The following is an 18,042-nucleotide window of genomic DNA, read 5'->3' as shown; positions in this document are numbered from 1 at the left end:
CTCATGTATACTTATTTTGCCTCAGCATTTATTTATTCTTTATTTTATTTTATTTATTTATTTTCATATTCATGTATACAGTTTTTGAGACTTTCCATTCTCCATAATTATATCTACATTTCTTTAGATAATAATTCCTTCAATTTGTTTAAATTTGAATTTGTTTTCCATTTCACCATTTGGTTGTCATTTAGGTCAGTACAAAACATTAAAAAACAGTCTTTCTTAATACATAAGGAACAGTTTTCAAATAATGTTACACTGTAATCAGTTTTAAAAACAGATTATACAAAATAATATGCCTCCTTACTGGACGCTCCCATCCTGCCACATATCACCACTGATTGTATAATAATGACAAAAGAGCACATCAGACAAGTAAACGTTACATTTATTGAGCAAAGTAACAAACCAATGAAAAAAAGAAATAGAGCGGTCATTATCTGATGATGTAACACTAAATTTTCACTTTGGAGATTTAAATGAGAATCTAAGCATTATCGTTCCTGTTATTCCAGCTATGAATGGGGTGGGAATTTGTCTTGTGAGGCACTTTAGATGGAGGCTCAAGATAGCAGCACATGGCGATACACCAGCTCATCCATAGCAACAACTCCCGCATCACCCCCTAGATGGTGGTCCAGAGTTTAAACCACACCACGATGCGGTCCGTCCACACATACTTTGTTCATACAAATGGGTTAAACAGACAGATTTATGCTCAAAATATGATGAAAATTGTATTCAAAATTGCATCTTTATTGGCCGTCATCAAAATTATTCTCTCTCATAAAGGAAAACCATTCGAAACATTCAACAAGGAACAAACCTTGACACCAGCCATTTAATCCGCTTTTTCTCTCATTTTGTATTTCAATTCACATTTAACCAAGAATGAAATTTGGAAAGAGCCACATTTGATGTGGCGATTCCCAGGTCCATGATTGCCAAAAATATTACGTGATTTCTCTTTTGTGCAGCGTGAGCATAATGACATCAGGGACTTCTTGCTTGTTTTTGCATCGTTGCATTTCCCCCCTTTTTTTAGGTTTGCTGACTAATGAATTTGGCAAAGTTTCTTCAGACGTTTTAATTAGGCAACTGTATAACCAAACCTTTTCATTTGTGTAAATACTCTATTGAGCTGATATTCTTTAAACAGATACTTCGGATTTTTTTTAAGTGAGGTTGTATGAGGTATCCTATCCATAGTCAGTGCATTACTCCCAGTTTGGAGAAGCAGCAGGAGTACTGAAATTGAAGCAAAGCGATGTACTGCTTTGGACAAAGAAAGCAGCAAAATCTATATCAGCCATGTAAAGAAATTAATATCAGTTTAAATGTATGCTATACTGACAATATTTTTACCACTTAACCAGGCCATCAGACATCCGACGGGGGACTGAAACAGATAAATCTTAAAATCCACCACACTCCTTTGACAAAAACTGTAATTTTACCTCACAGAACACGGGAGCTGCTGGTCTACTGCTGCCTTAATCTGTTAAGTTTTTAGGTTACACTTTGACACGGTGAATTTGAACTAACCCACTTAAACACCAAAATCACACAATAACACAAACAAATTAACCAATCGAAGCAGCGGTAGACCAGCAACTCCCATGTTCTGCAAGGTAAAATTACTATTTTTGTCAAAGGAGTCTGACTGAAGACCACAGCTTAACAGCTTCAGCCCATATTGTGTGGTGGGAAATATGCCAAATAGATAACTTCATAAATAGCATATTACATTGAGATTATGTGACCTATGATGTGTCGCTGAAGCCGAACAGAGTGCGACCCTACCTCTTCAGACCATCCAGGATTGGAAATTAATGTTTTTGTCCACCTGCCACTGTGGCCGGTAAATTCCTAAATCTACCACCCGCTCAATAGATTACCATTGTGTTTTTCGGCTGGCGAGTGCAGCAAATCTAGCAGTCACTAGCATATTTTAGCAGCATTTCGATGGTGCGAATTTCCAACCCTGGCCACATCCATGGCGGTCACCTTCCTCCGCTTAACGTGCTCAGCGTGGTTAGGTAACGGCATCATGGACCATGTTCCCCAGGAAAACCTCCAACTTCTTCCTTTAGCCTCGCTTATTTTGAAGTTATTCGTGAATTTATTGCCATTTAAATGTAGGCTGTTATATAAAACAAATGTCTGCCAATTGTTCTTTATGGCCGGATTGGAATTCTGCAATATTAACGGCCATATTGGCTAAAACACGTTTTGTTGCTGCCGATATTCACTGCAGTGCATAGCTTTGCTTCTGCGGCGGTAATCCTGTCACTTCCTGCATGCTGACTGCCATCTTCTGTAGGTAACACACTAAATACATTTAAGCGCTGCATAAAACTCTGCATCAAAAATCAGAGCTATCCCTTTAACACTCACACCTTTCATTTGTGTCTTTAGAGTGGTATAAATACTCTACTTTATTTTCTTTAACCACGTCAAATGAAAGAAAATGTGTTACAGGTGAAAATAAATCAGATTTGCTTTTTTAAGTTCTTCTTCCCACAAGTGCTTAAACAGTGTTTGCTTTGCTGATGGTACAATAAAGGTGTAAATGTGTTTCCTCTGGCAAAAATGTACAAATCAGGAGTAAAATGAAAGCACTTTAAACCACATTTCATTGCATCAGTAAACACCATCTTCATCTGGTAAAGGTTTAAATTCCAAAATAATCAAACATGAGGTCCAAAAAAAATCCAAAAACCTACTTGTGAACCGTATATATATATTTTCTATTTCTTCACTTTTTTTTTTATTTGTATATTTCCCGCTCAGATGCTCCAGCTGTTAGTGAGTATGTGGGGAGTTTTTGTCCTCCGCGCTGCATCAGAGTCAGAAATGCTTCAGTTGGAAACGAGGAAAGCTTCATGTCCCGAGCTCAGGTGGACATTTTCTGTCCTCCAATCACCCGCCCAGAGCCGGGCGAGCTGTGATTGTGACTGGCTCTCGTCTCTCTGGCTGCCCTCCCACTAGACACCCAGGAGAGGATTTGATTGGCTGACGATGAAAGCGTGGGGGCAGACTCTCAGCGTCAGGACGGTATTGTTCCCTTGAGGTACCACATCCCTGCGTAGCTGCTGCAGCAGTCCTGCAACAACAGACCACAGGTTAGATCAGCTCCTGAAACAAAACAGCTCCTGAAACAAAGATGCGTGATAAGTCTCGTCACTTTTCTCACATTGAGCACTCGGTCGATGTCCGACTTCGGGACGTCTCCAAACTCCTGTGCCAGCTTGGCTTGGACCATCGTCCTCCTGACCCGGTAGTGCTTGTTGAACAGGTCATACAGCAGCCGACGATGCTGCAGGAGGAAAAGGAAAAGTTTGTTTTTAGTTTTTTCCCGCTCCACCGCCAGTGGCCAGAGCGGACGTATTGCCAGCGCACTTTGCGATCTGGTTATTATTATTATTATTATTATTATTATTATTATTATTATTATTATTATTATCATTATTATAACTCGTAGCAGTGATGGTGGTTGTAGTAATAGTAGAAATAGTAGCACTGGTGGTTTCCTGGGTAGGATTAGTGTTTAGTATCTACGGTATTTTTTTTTTCTTTGGTCGTTGCACAGCTGCAGTGGATTCTAGAAAATGCTGTCAGAAGCACTACAAGGACGAACATGTCTCATGTACTACTGTGTGGACATTATGACAGTTTCAGCAAATGACAAAAGTTTTTTAATAAAAACTATCTACTACAGCTTTACGCAAACAAGCAACACAAAGAAAAGGCAACAGTCACATTTTCTGTCTAAAGTCACCTTTGATTCTGGGAATTTAACAAAGTCTGTTGTAGACATTTACAGCTAAAATGCACTAAATACCAGAGTCGACTATTGCTGCAATCAAAAAAAAAAAACAGAAGCAAAAAAAGAAATGCATCCGCTGTGCAGCTTTGCCTCAACTTTGGTTGTGGCTGACAAACAGAGCTGTGTCTCTCCTCTGTGTGTAACACACACTGCAACACACTGCATGTGGTTTCTGAAACTCGTGAAATCTTTGTGAGCGCTGAAGGCTTCACCGTGTGTGTTTTGTGGTAAGTTTCAGCTGCAGATATCTGCATGTAGACACAAGAGACAAGAAGGATGTTGTGAAATTACTGTGAACCTGTTAAAAGAGCGTTTACCTTGTCGAATGCGTCTCCAGTCTCCCACAGACCGAACACCTTCTGTTCATCAGAGGCTGCTGTGCTCTGAGCAGGAAACTGAAGTCAGAGGGAAACAGCAGTTAGCAAAGCATTTGACCTGAAGGTTTTCCGTTCAAATCCACAAAACCTGCCAAGGCCCAGACGAAACAGTGTGTTTTAGCAATGTGGGGCAGCTTTTTGTAATGTTCTTAATGACAGTGAAGTGTTTTGTGTTGCTGTTTTCTGATTTATAAACACACTTTTTTACTGGGATGGCCCATGTGGGGCACAGACTGATGCAGGGGTGGCATGACGTCGGAGCGCTGCTGCGAGCACATCCGTTTTAAGCTTTAATTTACCATTTCAGAAGTAAGGGAGTTCAGTGGTGACCTAGTCTTCATCAGGCCACTCCCTAAACATGGCCCTGCACCTCGCTTTTTTGCAGAAGCGCATTAAATGCCTCAAGTTGAAAATACTTTAATTCAGAGTGAAAAAGCATCATTGGTGTTTTTTCCCAATTTTCCAATCAAATTGTCTGAGAAGCTTCTAGTAGTGATAATAACAGGCAGCACTTGTGTGAAGCTGCAAACTATATCTGAAAAACTGTCACATCAAGTACTTTTAATCGTTTTAACAACAATAATTAGGCCTGATGATTCACAGCAGATTGTCACAGTCCCCAACTCATCCTAAAAGAAGGCTTGAACTGAGGGTCTCACACACACACACACACACACACACACACACACACACACACACACACACACACACACACACACACAGATATATCTGTTTCCACATGTCCTCTCACTCTCAATCAGAGCCAGAAAAGTTGCCCTTGGCCTGATTTTAAGATTCAGATTTGAGAGTTTACTTGACTGAAAAATAACGCTTAAGCTACGGACATGTGATTCGGTGGTTGCATAAGAACAATTAAAAAAAGGACACAGTGGGCTTCAAAGAAAAGAAAAAGTCAGAGCAGTGCGCTTGTTGTTTTACAACCTACAGAAGTCGTTTTTTTTCTTTTTCGACATGCACCACAGAGCCAAACTCACTTCAGTTAAGACTCTTGCCAGTCAGAAATGCAGCGATCGTGTTTGAACTGGTGTTTGTGGGTTCATAACGAACATAATAAATCATGCATACTCAGCAAAGTCTCGATTCAAGACTGCGACTTGCCAATTCATGCAACAGTTCACAAATTACAGCATTGTTTTCCTCGCTCTCTCTCAGACACTTTGTTAATTTGGTCCGCTGACAAAATGCCAAAAACAGTAGGAGGCCGAGCACTGCTGCGACCAGGAGCACCAACACTGAGGAGGATTACCGTCCAGACACAGCAAACTGACTCAGAACCGACCTTTGAGCTCTGAGACTTCAGAACAATAATGTTCACGGTGACACAGAAGGCGAATCCCCTGATTCCAGATCTGCCTGCGTTTGTAAACAACAAACCAGCTCAGTCCCTCGCTGAGCAGTAATGAGCTTTGCTTTGAGGCTAATAATCTGTTGCATAACAAAGATGGCGTCCGGCCATTCCCTCCCCCTCCGACGGTTAAAATCCTCTAATGTTGAGGATACAGATTGGATGAGAGCTAAGCCAGGACAGACCTGGTCCTGGCAGGAGCCTTGGGTGCTTAATAAAACAGAAGGACCACACCTCTCCCTGCCCTACAAGCAAACGCCACACCAAGAGAAACACAGCCACAAACACTAACAGGTCACATCCACCTATTTCAGGCCTCCAAACTGCAGCCACAGAGAAACACGCTGAGGTATCAGGTGCCTGCTGGAACCTGAGAACCAGGTTTGCGTTGCTTCAGTGCACCGACGGCTTCACAAAGCCCTCACAAGCAAAACGACCGTTAACGTCATTATTCTCAGAAAACTGATAGCTGCATTCAAGCTGAGGGAAAAAAAAGCCCTTACTTTGCAGCCACAGGAAGCTTTAACAGACAGAAAAATAGCAGCAGCAGCTCTTAATCCGAGACTTAAGGGGGAGTAATCTCATCCCTTCTGAACGCAACGTGCAGGTGAAACAAAGGACCACTCACTCTGGATTACGATTTCACGCCAAATCTAACTACCTATGATTTTTTTGTATGTGCAACTCTTGTGATTCATTTTGGCCTTTCGTTCACATACAAACTCCCTTTTAGGTCACTAAAAACAAACGTTTTGTAAATATTCAATTTAGGATTGTATGTACGACCAAAAAGCAGCAAATCCTCACATCTGAAAAACTGGAATCAGGAAGTTTTTAGTTTTTTTTACAGTCAGAAAAAAAGACAGGAGCTGCTGCTGAGTCTTTTTTGCTTGATCAACTAATCGATTAATCAATTTTCAACTCTTTTGTGATAGTTTTTTTTGCATATGATCCAGACCATACAGCCCATGTGGTGTTTACCTGCAGCATTGTTTAGGTTTAGGTTTAGCTTCCATGGCTAAGCCTCCCTGCCAGTGCTCCCGTCTGCCTCTCCAAACTGGTAGCTAAGATCGATAATACACACTCCTCCCAAAGGGGCACTTTAGGCGAGCTACAGAGTTGACGTGTAGCAAAGTCATCGCGCAGAAACCTGCGTCAGGTCACATGAGGCGTTTTAGAAGGGTTTGGGAAAACAACATTTTGATGTTTAAACATACGTACTCGGACCAAAATTGAAATTTGGATTTGAATACTTCATCCATAAGAGATCTACAGAAAGCTTTAAAACCTCAACAAAAATAAATATATAAATAAAATAAATAAAAGACCTGCCCTTCAATGTGCAAGTGTCCGGACGGAGGAAATATTTGCTTCCATTCTGAGTTGTAAATTTCAAAGCAATATTAACGTCTGTGTGACGTTTTGACGCCTGATAAATCTTCATATTTCATATTTCCTAATTTTTTAACAATACTTTTTACTAGTTGCCCACATCCGAGCAGCAGCCCCTAAGTGTTTTGCCAGACTACTGTCGGTGTGTACGCCCCCTCACAGTGACAGAGTGTGCACACAAATGAGACTTCAAATGTGACAGAAGGAATAAAGGAGCCTCCAGTGTGAATGAATTGGAGTTTTACATCCTTGTGAATCCTCAGCTTCGACCGCGGTGGACGAAACCCTCCCTGAATACTCACAGGCACCATTATCTGTTTGCACTGGCAGAGCAGTATGGCGTCCTGCAGCATGTGGTCCGAGATGGAGGGGAAGACGCTCCGTCCCACCGGCATGGAGGCCAGGTGCAGGCTGAACAGCCTCTTAAACTCATTCAGCGTCAGTACAAAATGCTTCCTGAAAGTCTTTGTGACAAAGTCCTGCAGCTCCGGGGACACCGAGTTGGCGGGACTCCCTCCGTTACCGTTAGTGTGATCGAAGGCGGGGGAGGTGGCACTGGGGTAACCATTGACAGAACCGTTGGGAATGGAGGAGGACGTGTCCATAGGTTCGTCTTCCCTGTCGCTGAGGGGCTCCTGTTTGACGGGGACGCTGCTCCCCGCCCGTCTGGCGTCCAGGTCCTTTTGTAGGGACGAGCGGTTATCATGAGCGCGCTCCTGAGCCATCTTCAGACGATGCTCGCCGCTGACGTGGACGGGCTCTGGAAGACAAGAGACATCAGCGAGTCAGAGCATTTCTTTTGAATGTTTACGTGTTAACTGGTGGCGGTTACAGATTTAACTGCGTACTCACCAGGTTGAGGAGCGTTCTTTGGCATGAAGTCTTCTTTAGAGAAATTAAAGACCTTTTCCAACCTTAAAGGAAAGAAAAGAGACCGGTACAAATTAAAACAGTTCAGAAAACCCCCGAGAACACTTAACAGCCATGACTGACAAAAACATCCTGGTGCACATTCCTCAGTAAAACACCAGGATTTATTTACCAAAACATTTCCATGACTTTCAGGCAAATGTTAAAGACCATCAACACTCTTTATTAGCTCTTTTCATTACACAATAACAGCTTTTTAAATTATATATTATTTAAAAAATTAATTCAAAACAGGAACTTCAAACTAAGGGACTGTTGTAATTTGCACTGAGGAGTACTACTTTAAACGGCTGTATTTAAAAAAAAAAAAATCATTTTACCACTTATCTTTAAAGAAACATGCCTTTGTGTTTACATTTTTTAATTCTAAAATGTTTGGCTATTTTTTAAGAAAACATTTTCTTATTATTTTTTTTTTTTACATTTGTTAAAAACCAAAGTTTTTCCTTTTTTTTTTTTTTACCAAAAGTTTTGGCAATTTTAAAAGAAAACAAATTGGAATATTAATTTTGTGGCAATTTTTAAAGAACATTTTTGGCATTTATTTTTCTTTATAAGAAAACTTCTGGACTTTTTTAAGCAATTTATTAAGAAAATATATACCTTTTTGTTCTTTAAAACATGCCTTCCAAATGTGTATGTTTTCCTCAAAATGAATCCATTTATCACAACAAGAAACTATAAAAACAGAAGCTATCTTTGAATTTTCAAATTTCCGACAGTCCTTGGACATCATGGACAGTCCTTGCTCATGGTGTGTTATTATACAGGTTTGTGAAACAGAATTCCATGACTTTTCCAAACCTTTTAAGGTGTATTTAGTTTTCAAAACATTCCTCCTGCTTCTTTGAACGTAACCTACTTGCTCTGGATGCCGAGCCACAGCATGTGTTGCCTGTGGGCAACATCTGGGTGTTTCTTTATGAAATCTACATCAGTAGGCAGCAGGAACTCCCAGCCCCGGTTGATTCGTGGAGCGGCCACATGCTCCAGGAACTCCTTCACGTCCTCTGGAGGAAGCTGGAGGACGACAGCAGGAAGAGCTTGTTAGTTCTGTTTACCTGAACGAACAGAACAACTGCAGCCTCGGGGTGACTAGAGGCGAGTCAGAGCGTGCGTTCGAGGACACTCCTTCTCTGGTGAAGCTGCTCAGCATCTTAACAACTGCGAACAACTGGACCGGCACTGAGCATCTCCAAGGTTAACATGTTTCTGTTTATGTTGCACAAACAGCTCCCTTCAGTCGCTGCAGTTATTAAGAACGAGGCCCTGAAGTCACAACAGCATAGAAAATCATCTCAACGTCACATCATTTTGAGTGCGGATAATTTTTTCCAGCTGACACCAATGACCGATAATAATCTACTTCTCAAGGCCGTAACTGTTAAGATAACAAATCAAACTTGCACAACAGCACTTTTCTTCTTATATTTATCGTATTTTTGTCATGTTTTTATTGTGCTTTTTTGGTGTTTTTATTGCTTGAGTGAATGTGAGCAGCTGACATGAGCTGAAATAAATAAATAAAGCAAGCAAGCATCGATCTATCTATCCATCTAATTTCACGGTTTTCCACACTTAGCATATCACGCCTCCACAAACAACTTCCTTGCAAATGTGTTGAAACACCCAAGAGACTAAATTACCATGACAGCAGTCTCAGGGGGAGACACCTCAAACAATTAGTTTTTCTCTGCTACCTTGCATTTTTCAAACATTTCCATGATGGTAAATTGGATGCAAAATAGTTGCAAACTGAGGAAAACCTTCACTACATGTTGGCACAAAGGTGCACAAATCAGGAAATGCAAACTGCTGAGCCATCTTGAGCTGTCATTACAAACAGGAACAATGAGTCATTTTGGGAATCTGGTCTTACTTTGATGATGGATGCGATCTCCTTTCTCATCACAGAGCGCTCCAGGGTGAACCTCCACATCTGCAAAAGCAACAACAGACTTTAAAATCATGTTGAGCACACACGTCATCAGGTACTGCAGCGACACTGGGTTAAATTTTGAAGCGAACAGCAGCTCACCACAAAGTCCCGGCCTCGACAGAGCACTTCAGCAGGGACGCCGCTGTGTGGACTGCAGGTGTTTTTAGGATACAGAACATCACTGTAAAAAAAAACAACAAAAAAAACAGAGATCACCCATCTGCCAGCTCTGTGAGTTCAATGTGAAAATGATTAAACTCGAATTTACCAGATATCATGGTGTTCAGATATGAAATGCCAAACTACTGGACCGATCAGCCTAATATTATGTGTTTAATACAAAGACCGCTTATTGCTGTGTAATTCCCACCTGTTAGAAAACGTGATTTACTAACTGTTTTACATTGTTATTTCTCCACAGACTCCTCTTCACCAGTTATAAGTTCTCCAGAAATCAGCTACGCTAAAAACAACAAGCCTTACTGTCTGTTCCAGGCAACATTTTGGACTTTATCGTGACTCAAAAACTGACATTGATAAAAAAAAGTTTTTAGCTGCGCATGCGTATTAATTCCATACATAATATGCTGTGATCCACTAAAGTGGAGGGACATTTCTACCTCTGCTGAATGCACTTTTCCAGCGTTTTATGCATTTCTTTGTTTTTATGGGATTGTTGTCCACTGATTGGTTAGTTTTTCTGCTCACCTTGTGTGCTTCTTGTTGTCATTTTTTGTTGTATTTTTCTAAATAACATAAGCATTGATTTTGTTTTTTCTTAAAATCATTTAATTTATTTTTTAATTTTGTCAGTATTATTTGAATTTCTCCACAGTTCATTGTATAACCCTGTGGCATCTTAAATTCTCCTGACATTTATTTTTCATAAGAATTTATGAAAAAATTTTTTATCTGGATTTCATACTTATGATTTTATATCGTATTTGGTGCAAATAAAATCTTAAAAACAACAAATCATTATTTCTCTCACTGCAGGCATACAAGCTCTCAATTTTCATTTTAAACAGCACCTTTAATCTTTGTTTCCCTTTTTCATGACATTCTCTCTCACCTCTTGACGACCCAGTTGCCCTGAACCAGCAGCGCCACCTGTTGGATGCAGCGCAGCGCTGCGGTTGAGTCCGTGCCCGAGGCGAGCAGGCCCATCAGGTTTGCAAACGGCATCACCTTGACTGAAGATGAGAGGAGACATGGCGAAGTGAAATATAAATCAGTTCTGTCAGAGGAAAGACGACTTCACTGAATGATACTCTGCAGTTCATGTTTGTGAATGTTCTTCAATGACTATGTAACATTAATGAATGATATTACACATATCTGACGTCGGTTTTAATGCTTTGTCGCCCCCATCGGGCACAAAGAAAAACTGCACGGGAGATTTGGACTGCTTGGATATTCATTTGCCTTTTAAGTAATCAAGTGACGTCACAAATCATCATTTTCTTGTCACAGCCCCAATATGATCCGTAGATCAGTTTAGTGTAAATGCTTTGGCCTACCGTTCTTCATCAGGGTCTTGACTTGCTCTCCCAGTGGCAGAGTGCGGAGCTGAGCCATGGAGAGAACATTACTGGGACCAACAGGCTTCACACTGACATGCAGGAAAAGTCAGAGAGGAAAAAACATCAATGAAGCGTCTGTGAAATTGTTTAAAAATCCTTTTAAAATCACTTTTTTTTTTAGAAGTGTGAGGAAAACTTACACTTTCTCCTCTGCAAGAGGGGGCATCAGCATCGCCAGGTACTCCCTGCAAAAACAAGAGAGAGCATGTAAAGAGAGGACACGAGAAAAACTGAGCCAAAAGTCTCGATTCCTGGCATAAAATATAAGATACATATATTTCAAAAAGACATGCACATTCAAGAGCCCACTAAAATGAGTGCCTGATCGGGAAAATATCCAGCAGAGTTGGAACAAATTGATCTGCACACCAAGAAGCTCCTGTTTCAAAGGGTTTTAATGCTGCGTAATTTTTCAAGCACCAGGCTCTTCCTCTGATGAATAAAATTTACCAGAAGCCTGCAGCAGAGCCTGGTGCTCAAGAGTCACAAAGCATTATTAACCCTTAGGGCCCTCTTTAATATTACACACAATCATACAACTCTGCGCACAAAATGCCCTTTTCAAAATCAAGCTATAAAATATATAATACATTCATATTATTTTCTTCTTTCATTGAGTTTATTTTTTAAACCAACATCAGTCCTAGTCATAAATATTATATATTCATTCATTTTCAGAATTTTAACCCTTTAAATGCCAGGTTTTCGTCATGATGCCAAAAACACAAAACATTCATTATTTTCAATGTACTTCATGCAAATAAGCAATGCATGTTTTATAATTTGATGGCTGTGGGGTAAAAAATTGCTGTTTGAATGGGTTTCAATGGCACACTTCACAGTCTGAATGTCACAATTACGTTGACTGTGTATTTTAGACTTATTATTAATAATGATAATAGAATTATTTATAACGCACTTAACATTTATCAAAATTTCAAAGTGCTACAGACTTATTGTAGGAGCCGAGCTGGAAATTGCAAGATTAAACAAAGTTACACAATCTTGCCAAAATGTATGCCATATGCATGAACACAGCCAAAATGATCAAAAACTGAATAATGAAAAGAGTGTGAAACGTGCCAACCAGTCCCTAAGGGTTCAAATCCTTCTATCAGGAGCTGCTTAGCGTGCAAATCTATGTTTCAATTCTAAAAGACATAAGACGTCAATATCAGCCAAAAAATCTCAGAAGCAGGAACCCAGTGGCAATAAGAAATTTACTCAAAGAAGTAAAATTGCAATCAAGCTAAACAGTTCGGTGGCAGAAAATACTCATGTAGAGATGTTCGGTCATTTAAAGTGAGTGACTGTGGACAGACAGCAAAGACAAGACTGGCTTTGTGTTACCGAAATCAAAGAATATGTCACCGATTCCAACTAAGCCGTCATCTACACCACAAGTCAGTTATGAAGTGTATAAAATATCATCGGTTGATACTCACTTAGGGGTTTTGACCAGTTCAGAGTTCTGTGAGGCGTCCACTGACTGGCAGAACAGGTACTGTCTTTCATGCTCCGAGCGCCCGTCCTGAATTTAAATAAAACGACAAACACAAAACTGATGGTGACAAGATGTTCAAACAAGTACGAGCTCTATGACGTTTGGCCACTGACCCAAAACTAATGGTTTAAGCATTCTGATGACCTATAAAACGAGAATGAGGTACCCTAACGATGTCCTACCTTGACACCGTGGTAGTGCAGGTGAACCCAGGGCTCCTCCGCCTGCTTCTTCTGGAGGAACTCGTATGACTGAATCCTCCTCTGCCGAGCCTGCTCTGACTCGGGACGAGCAAATCTAACCTGCAGGGAAAAACATGAAGAACTTTTGTTAGAAATGAGTGGTTCACATTGGCACATGAAGTCATAAAGAGTATAATCCTGAGTGTGTGTGTGTGTGTGTGTGTTAGTAAGTTAAAGTCTGACCGTTATGGCCTTAGCGTCGTCCTCAGCTTCATCCTGAGAGGAATCTCCACCTGCAGACAAAAGACTCTGCTCATATAACAGTCATCACACCTGATTGCACCAGTTAGCACGTTTTAAGGCAATTTTACTTATTTTTCTTTTTGTTCAAACAGAAGCCAGGACGATTTTTTTTTAAAATCAGGATTTATTTTTTTGTGTATTTGTTTTGCTTTCTTTTTGGTTGTTCTTTTGTTTGTTCTCTTAAGAAAAACATACTAAACATATCAAAAATACTAAAAATCTTTCTCCATGATCCTTTGTTATTAAAAAAAATATATATTTCTCTCTATATCTCTCTTATATTTCATTTAACAGACGCACCTTCATTGGCTGCCTCCCTCTCTCTGGTTTTGGTGTCGGCCTTGTCCAGGTAAGAGAAGCTCGGTCTCATCTGGAGGATTCCCGTCAGAGGCGTGACGTGAAGCTCACCTGTTGCCGAAAAAATATAAAACAATCAAAATCCTATTTTTGGTGGTTGATTGTGGACTCGTGTTAGTATTTAATGTCAATAATACTGACACATTTGGTTATCTAACAGTAAAACTGAGCTACGTTAACACAGATAAGACAGACAACGCTGATAAAGACTCACATGGACTCTGTGAACATGTGAACGACCTTTGTGTATTTACAAGCAGCAGCGAGGTTAGACAAACCAAAACACAGGCATGGTGCTAAAGTGGACCACAGAATCAGCTCAGACCTTTACGAAACACAGCAGCAGCGTATCTGGAGGTGTTGGTGGTGGCCTGGATGGAGGAGAAGGACTGTTTATCCATCATTTTCCTGGAGAGGAAGAGTAAGAGATGAATGCTCAGATCACAGACGTAACAGGCTAAAATGATCAGCTTCTTCAAAAAAGTCTGATAAAACATATCTAACGTTAAAGGAATAGTTCCCCATTTTTTGGGGAAACACACGCATTTGTATTCTTACTAATAGTTAGATAAGAATATTGATAGCACTTTTTATATCTGTGCACCAAAAGCCCCTTTTGCACTGCCTGTTAAAGGCAGGAATATTGCACCTTTATGCCGCCTCGCTGTTTTGTACAAAAGGTACAATTGTGAAATGAGAGAACAGAGTTGTCTTGCCTTTAAGTTGGTAATGGAGGTAGTAACAGTGTCAAATCTAGGTCTATGTAAAGCAGACAGCCGGCAGGACGGGTGTGATGTTCTGATGATGTGTTATGTGTGCGACCCACCGAAGGAGATTTAAAAAGCAGCTAGAAACAGTTAGCGGCTAACTCAAAAAGAAACGGCAGCCATAAATGTCTGCAAACTGGGAAAACAACAAAATTCGGAAAGTCCTTCCTCTCCGAGCAGAGGCCGAGATCGACCGCCATATAACGGATAATAAATGAGTGTTACTGCCATATTATGCCTTTGTTATTTTTTATAAACACTGCCGATGTGCAGGCTGTATGTGACACGAGAGGCCGAAATTGTTGTGCTAGACGTCACGCCTCTATTTGAATCTGCAATGCCAGCATGCTGTCTAAAAATCACACACTAGTGCAAGATGCTGCCGCCGTTGGACAGGTACATACAAACAGTTAGTTATTGGAGGTGTGTGTGCAGAGGAGGTTTAACAGAAAACATACACTGAATAGGTGCTGGATTCATCGTACGTCGTGCCGTCCACATTCAGAGCGATCTGCTCTCCTTTGCTGCGACAGTAGTTTGGACTCATTGTGTCGATGGCCATTTCCAACTCCACCTGGATTTTGGAGCCATACAAAAAAAACATTAAACATTTTTGAGACTGATACGTCATCAAATGCAACCCTAATTCCAAGAGAGTAATAAATGTAAATAAAAGCAGAATGCTTTGCAAATCATTTTGACCTAAATTCAACTGAAAACAGGACAAAGACAAGATATGAACTGAAAAATGTAAAAATACACCCATGTACACTCATTCTTGCCTTTGTACTATATTCAACTGAATAAAATTCAAGAAGGATTTGTAAATAACTGAATTCTGTTTTTTATTTATGTTTTTCTCAACATCCCAACATTTTTGGAATTGATGTTGTAGGAAAAAAGCTTTTTTTTTTTTTTTTTTTTTACCCGTTGCTGCTTAGGTTTGATCTTAGCTGATAAGTGGTTGACATCGTCGTAGGTCATATTGGATGGTCGAACGGGGTACTGGGACATAAAAACAAAAGGGTAATTAGTGAGTGATTAATGACACTTTGGACATCATACATCAATCACACTACAGAACAAAAGAGTCACAGAGGGAGTTATACTCGTCAACATTAAGAACAACAAAGGAAAACATTACCTGGAAAAGATACAGCTTATCTGCAAGGCTTTTGGCGAGGTAAACATCGATCTGAGAGACAGAGAGTTGATCAAATTTACTTTGACTATACAAACTGGCGTGAAGAAATTCTCATTCGAGACACCGTTTCTACGACACAAATTTAAACATTTAATCTTGAGACAGTTTTGAGGCAAATTATTTGTTCCTTTAATTTCTGCCTGCAGGCATACCTCCTCTATAATGGGGTCATCATCGTCCCCGCTGGCCATATTGGTGTGAACAGAGCGAGGAGGGGAGAGGAGATGAAACAGGAGCAGCAGATCTCAGAGATCCAACCTGGAGACAAAGACACAGTAAAATACAGGGATTTTTTTTTTTTACAGCTACACATGTAGTAATAAAACACGACGGGTTTTAGTACTACTTAATAAAAGCAATAAAACATGACAGCCAACAAGAAAAATCTGATTCAGCATTTTAAAGCTACACCATGATTCACTGTTGGTTTGTTTGTTTTAAGGTTTTCAGGGTCAAAGACATCTGTAGTAGTTAAGGCGTCTATTTTTAAATACCCCAAACTATGGAGAAAACCAGTGATACTCAACTTATGGTCCAATGGCCAAATCTGGCCACCAATAGGGTGCCAAGTGGCCACCTACCATTTTCAAATTCACAATAAAAATAATGTCATTCACAATGGGAACTGTTTCTGTACCAGCACCCTCTGCTAAGTCCCTTATGTCCTAAAGACCTAGAAATGTCCAAAATTCCTCAAAATCTCAGAAAATCTTGCATATTTCCTGAAATCCTGGAAATATCCAAAACCCTAGACCACATTAAAATCCTAGAAATGTCATAAAATCCTGCAAATGTTCTGCAATTCTAGAAACTTACTGAAATCCTAGAAACGTCCAAATTCCTAGATCACCATTAAATCCTTCAGATGTCCTGAAATTCAAGAAACAACCTGAAATCCTAGAAGTGTCCTCAAGTCTTTGAAATGGCCTGCAGTCCTAAAAATGTCCTGAAATCCTGTAAACATGTACAGGGCTGCTGCAACTGGCCCCTGGCCTCTTGTTGTTTTGTAGTATCACTAAATAAATCATGACAACCCCAAAGTTAGCCTAAAGCCGGACCATGATCACGCAGTCTGTCAAGTGATGCTATCACTGACCCAACCAGGTAAATCTCACATGATGCAAGACAATGCAATCAATATTTAACGCCTGCTTTTCATGGCCACACCCTGTAACAAACTTCACATGTAGCTGACACGCAAAAACGCAGTTTCAGATGGTTATAAAACTCGCTACAGGCAATTATTCGTAAAAAGAAGTCATGTTTCTAGCTAGGTTAGCTTGATTAGCAAGCTAACTCTTCACCCACTTATCAAAGGCCTGCGCTACACTACGAGTTCATTTTTCCAATGACATTAACAAAACAAACCTATAAAAAAGCAACACGACAAACAAAAATCCCTATGTTTACAATTTTACACAAACGTATGAGCAACGACATCAGCTAGCATGCAGGTAGCCAGGCAACTTTAGCCTAGCATTAGCATGCTAGCCTGACGTGCTAACATACACATGCAAGTCAAAATAACACAGTCGAGTCACAAAGGGCTCGTTTTTACACCCCGTGTCTTATAAAACAGGTTAAATAAATGTGTTTCTCACCTGCAGGTTTCACGGTACACCTTTAGCTATCTCATCCGTGTCAGAGCGGTCCGGAGGTGTAATGCGTGGAGGGGTAAGAGTGGTGACTAACTCGGGCAGCTGAAGTCTGTCGGTGTCGGTACCATGTTGACTGCTCCACACAGACACGTGGGGAGGAGCTCGTGCCCATAATGCACAGCGAGACCACCATGCAGTCGCCTTTGGTCATTGTTTCTTTTTCACTTCATTTGTTGGGAATAAGAGAGTTTTATATATGTGTAATTGTCTGGATTATGTGATGTTTTCTTCAGTTGATCAAAAGTTACTGGCAGCGGTGGGATTCGAACCCACGCCCCCGAAGAGACTGGAGCCTTAATCCAGCGCCTTAGACCGCTCGGCCACGCTACCGTGTGTCTGGCACAGGACCTCTAGAGGAATCATATTAAATTCAGTCCTGAATCAAAATCTGTTTTTTGATAGGAGATACCTTCTAAGATTGGCTTTTAATTTACCTTTAGCTACTTATTTATTTATACATTTTAGTCTGTTTTATTGTTTTACTAGATTGTATATTGTTATATATTTTAATTAGTATTTTTTTTAAAATCATTTTCATTCATTCTTATTTGTTTTATCCTAAATATTTTATCTACACTCAGACTATAGATTGCTTGGCCTCGCTACCGTATGGTCTAATGAAAATGGCCCTAAAAATAATATTTTATA

The 18,042-nt window shown here is 40.2% G+C and overlaps 1 protein-coding gene and 1 non-coding gene across 2 annotated transcripts; both read right to left on the bottom strand.

Annotated features, from left to right (window-relative positions):
• Positions 1–373: 373 nt before the first annotated feature.
• On the bottom strand, positions 374–17,508 carry polr3e (polymerase (RNA) III (DNA directed) polypeptide E). The gene is made up of 21 exons (XM_088069718.1): positions 17,338–17,508; positions 15,889–15,994; positions 15,677–15,727; positions 15,460–15,537; positions 14,991–15,106; positions 14,091–14,173; positions 13,709–13,816; positions 13,349–13,398; positions 13,106–13,225; positions 12,865–12,950; positions 11,560–11,604; positions 11,357–11,448; positions 10,909–11,029; positions 9,936–10,017; positions 9,777–9,836; positions 8,760–8,917; positions 7,820–7,881; positions 7,270–7,727; positions 4,150–4,227; positions 3,200–3,322; positions 374–3,109 (listed from the first exon to the last, which is right to left on the bottom strand). Exons 2-21 carry the CDS (start codon positions 15,925–15,927, stop codon positions 3,053–3,055), a joined length of 2,067 nt encoding a protein of 688 aa, XP_087925844.1. The 5' UTR covers positions 15,928–15,994; positions 17,338–17,508; the 3' UTR covers positions 374–3,052.
• Positions 17,509–17,642: 134 nt separating this feature from the next.
• Positions 17,643–17,724, bottom strand: trnal-aag (transfer RNA leucine (anticodon AAG)). Its single transcript has one exon. It is a non-coding gene; the product is annotated as a tRNA-Leu (tRNA).
• Positions 17,725–18,042: the final 318 nt, after the last annotated feature.

The sequence above is a fragment of the Plectropomus leopardus genome, chromosome 19 (genome assembly GCF_026936395.1).
Source record: "Plectropomus leopardus strain MGB_pleo_1.0 chromosome 19, ASM2693639v1, whole genome shotgun sequence".
NCBI classification, from domain to species: domain Eukaryota; kingdom Metazoa; phylum Chordata; class Actinopteri; order Perciformes; family Serranidae; genus Plectropomus; species Plectropomus leopardus.
This window is presented reverse-complemented; position numbering and strand designations above follow the sequence as displayed.

Coding starts and splice junctions, on each gene's coding strand:
- polr3e (XM_088069718.1), bottom strand. CDS start 15,927: ATGGCCAGCGGGGACGATGATGACCCCATTATAGAGGAG. Junction 15,538..15,676: donor ATAAGCTGTATCTTTTCCAG/GTAATGTTTTCC, acceptor TTTATGTCCCAG/TACCCCGTTCGACCATCCAA. Junction 13,226..13,348: donor ACGACGCTAAGGCCATAACG/GTCAGACTTTAA, acceptor TTTTCCCTGCAG/GTTAGATTTGCTCGTCCCGA.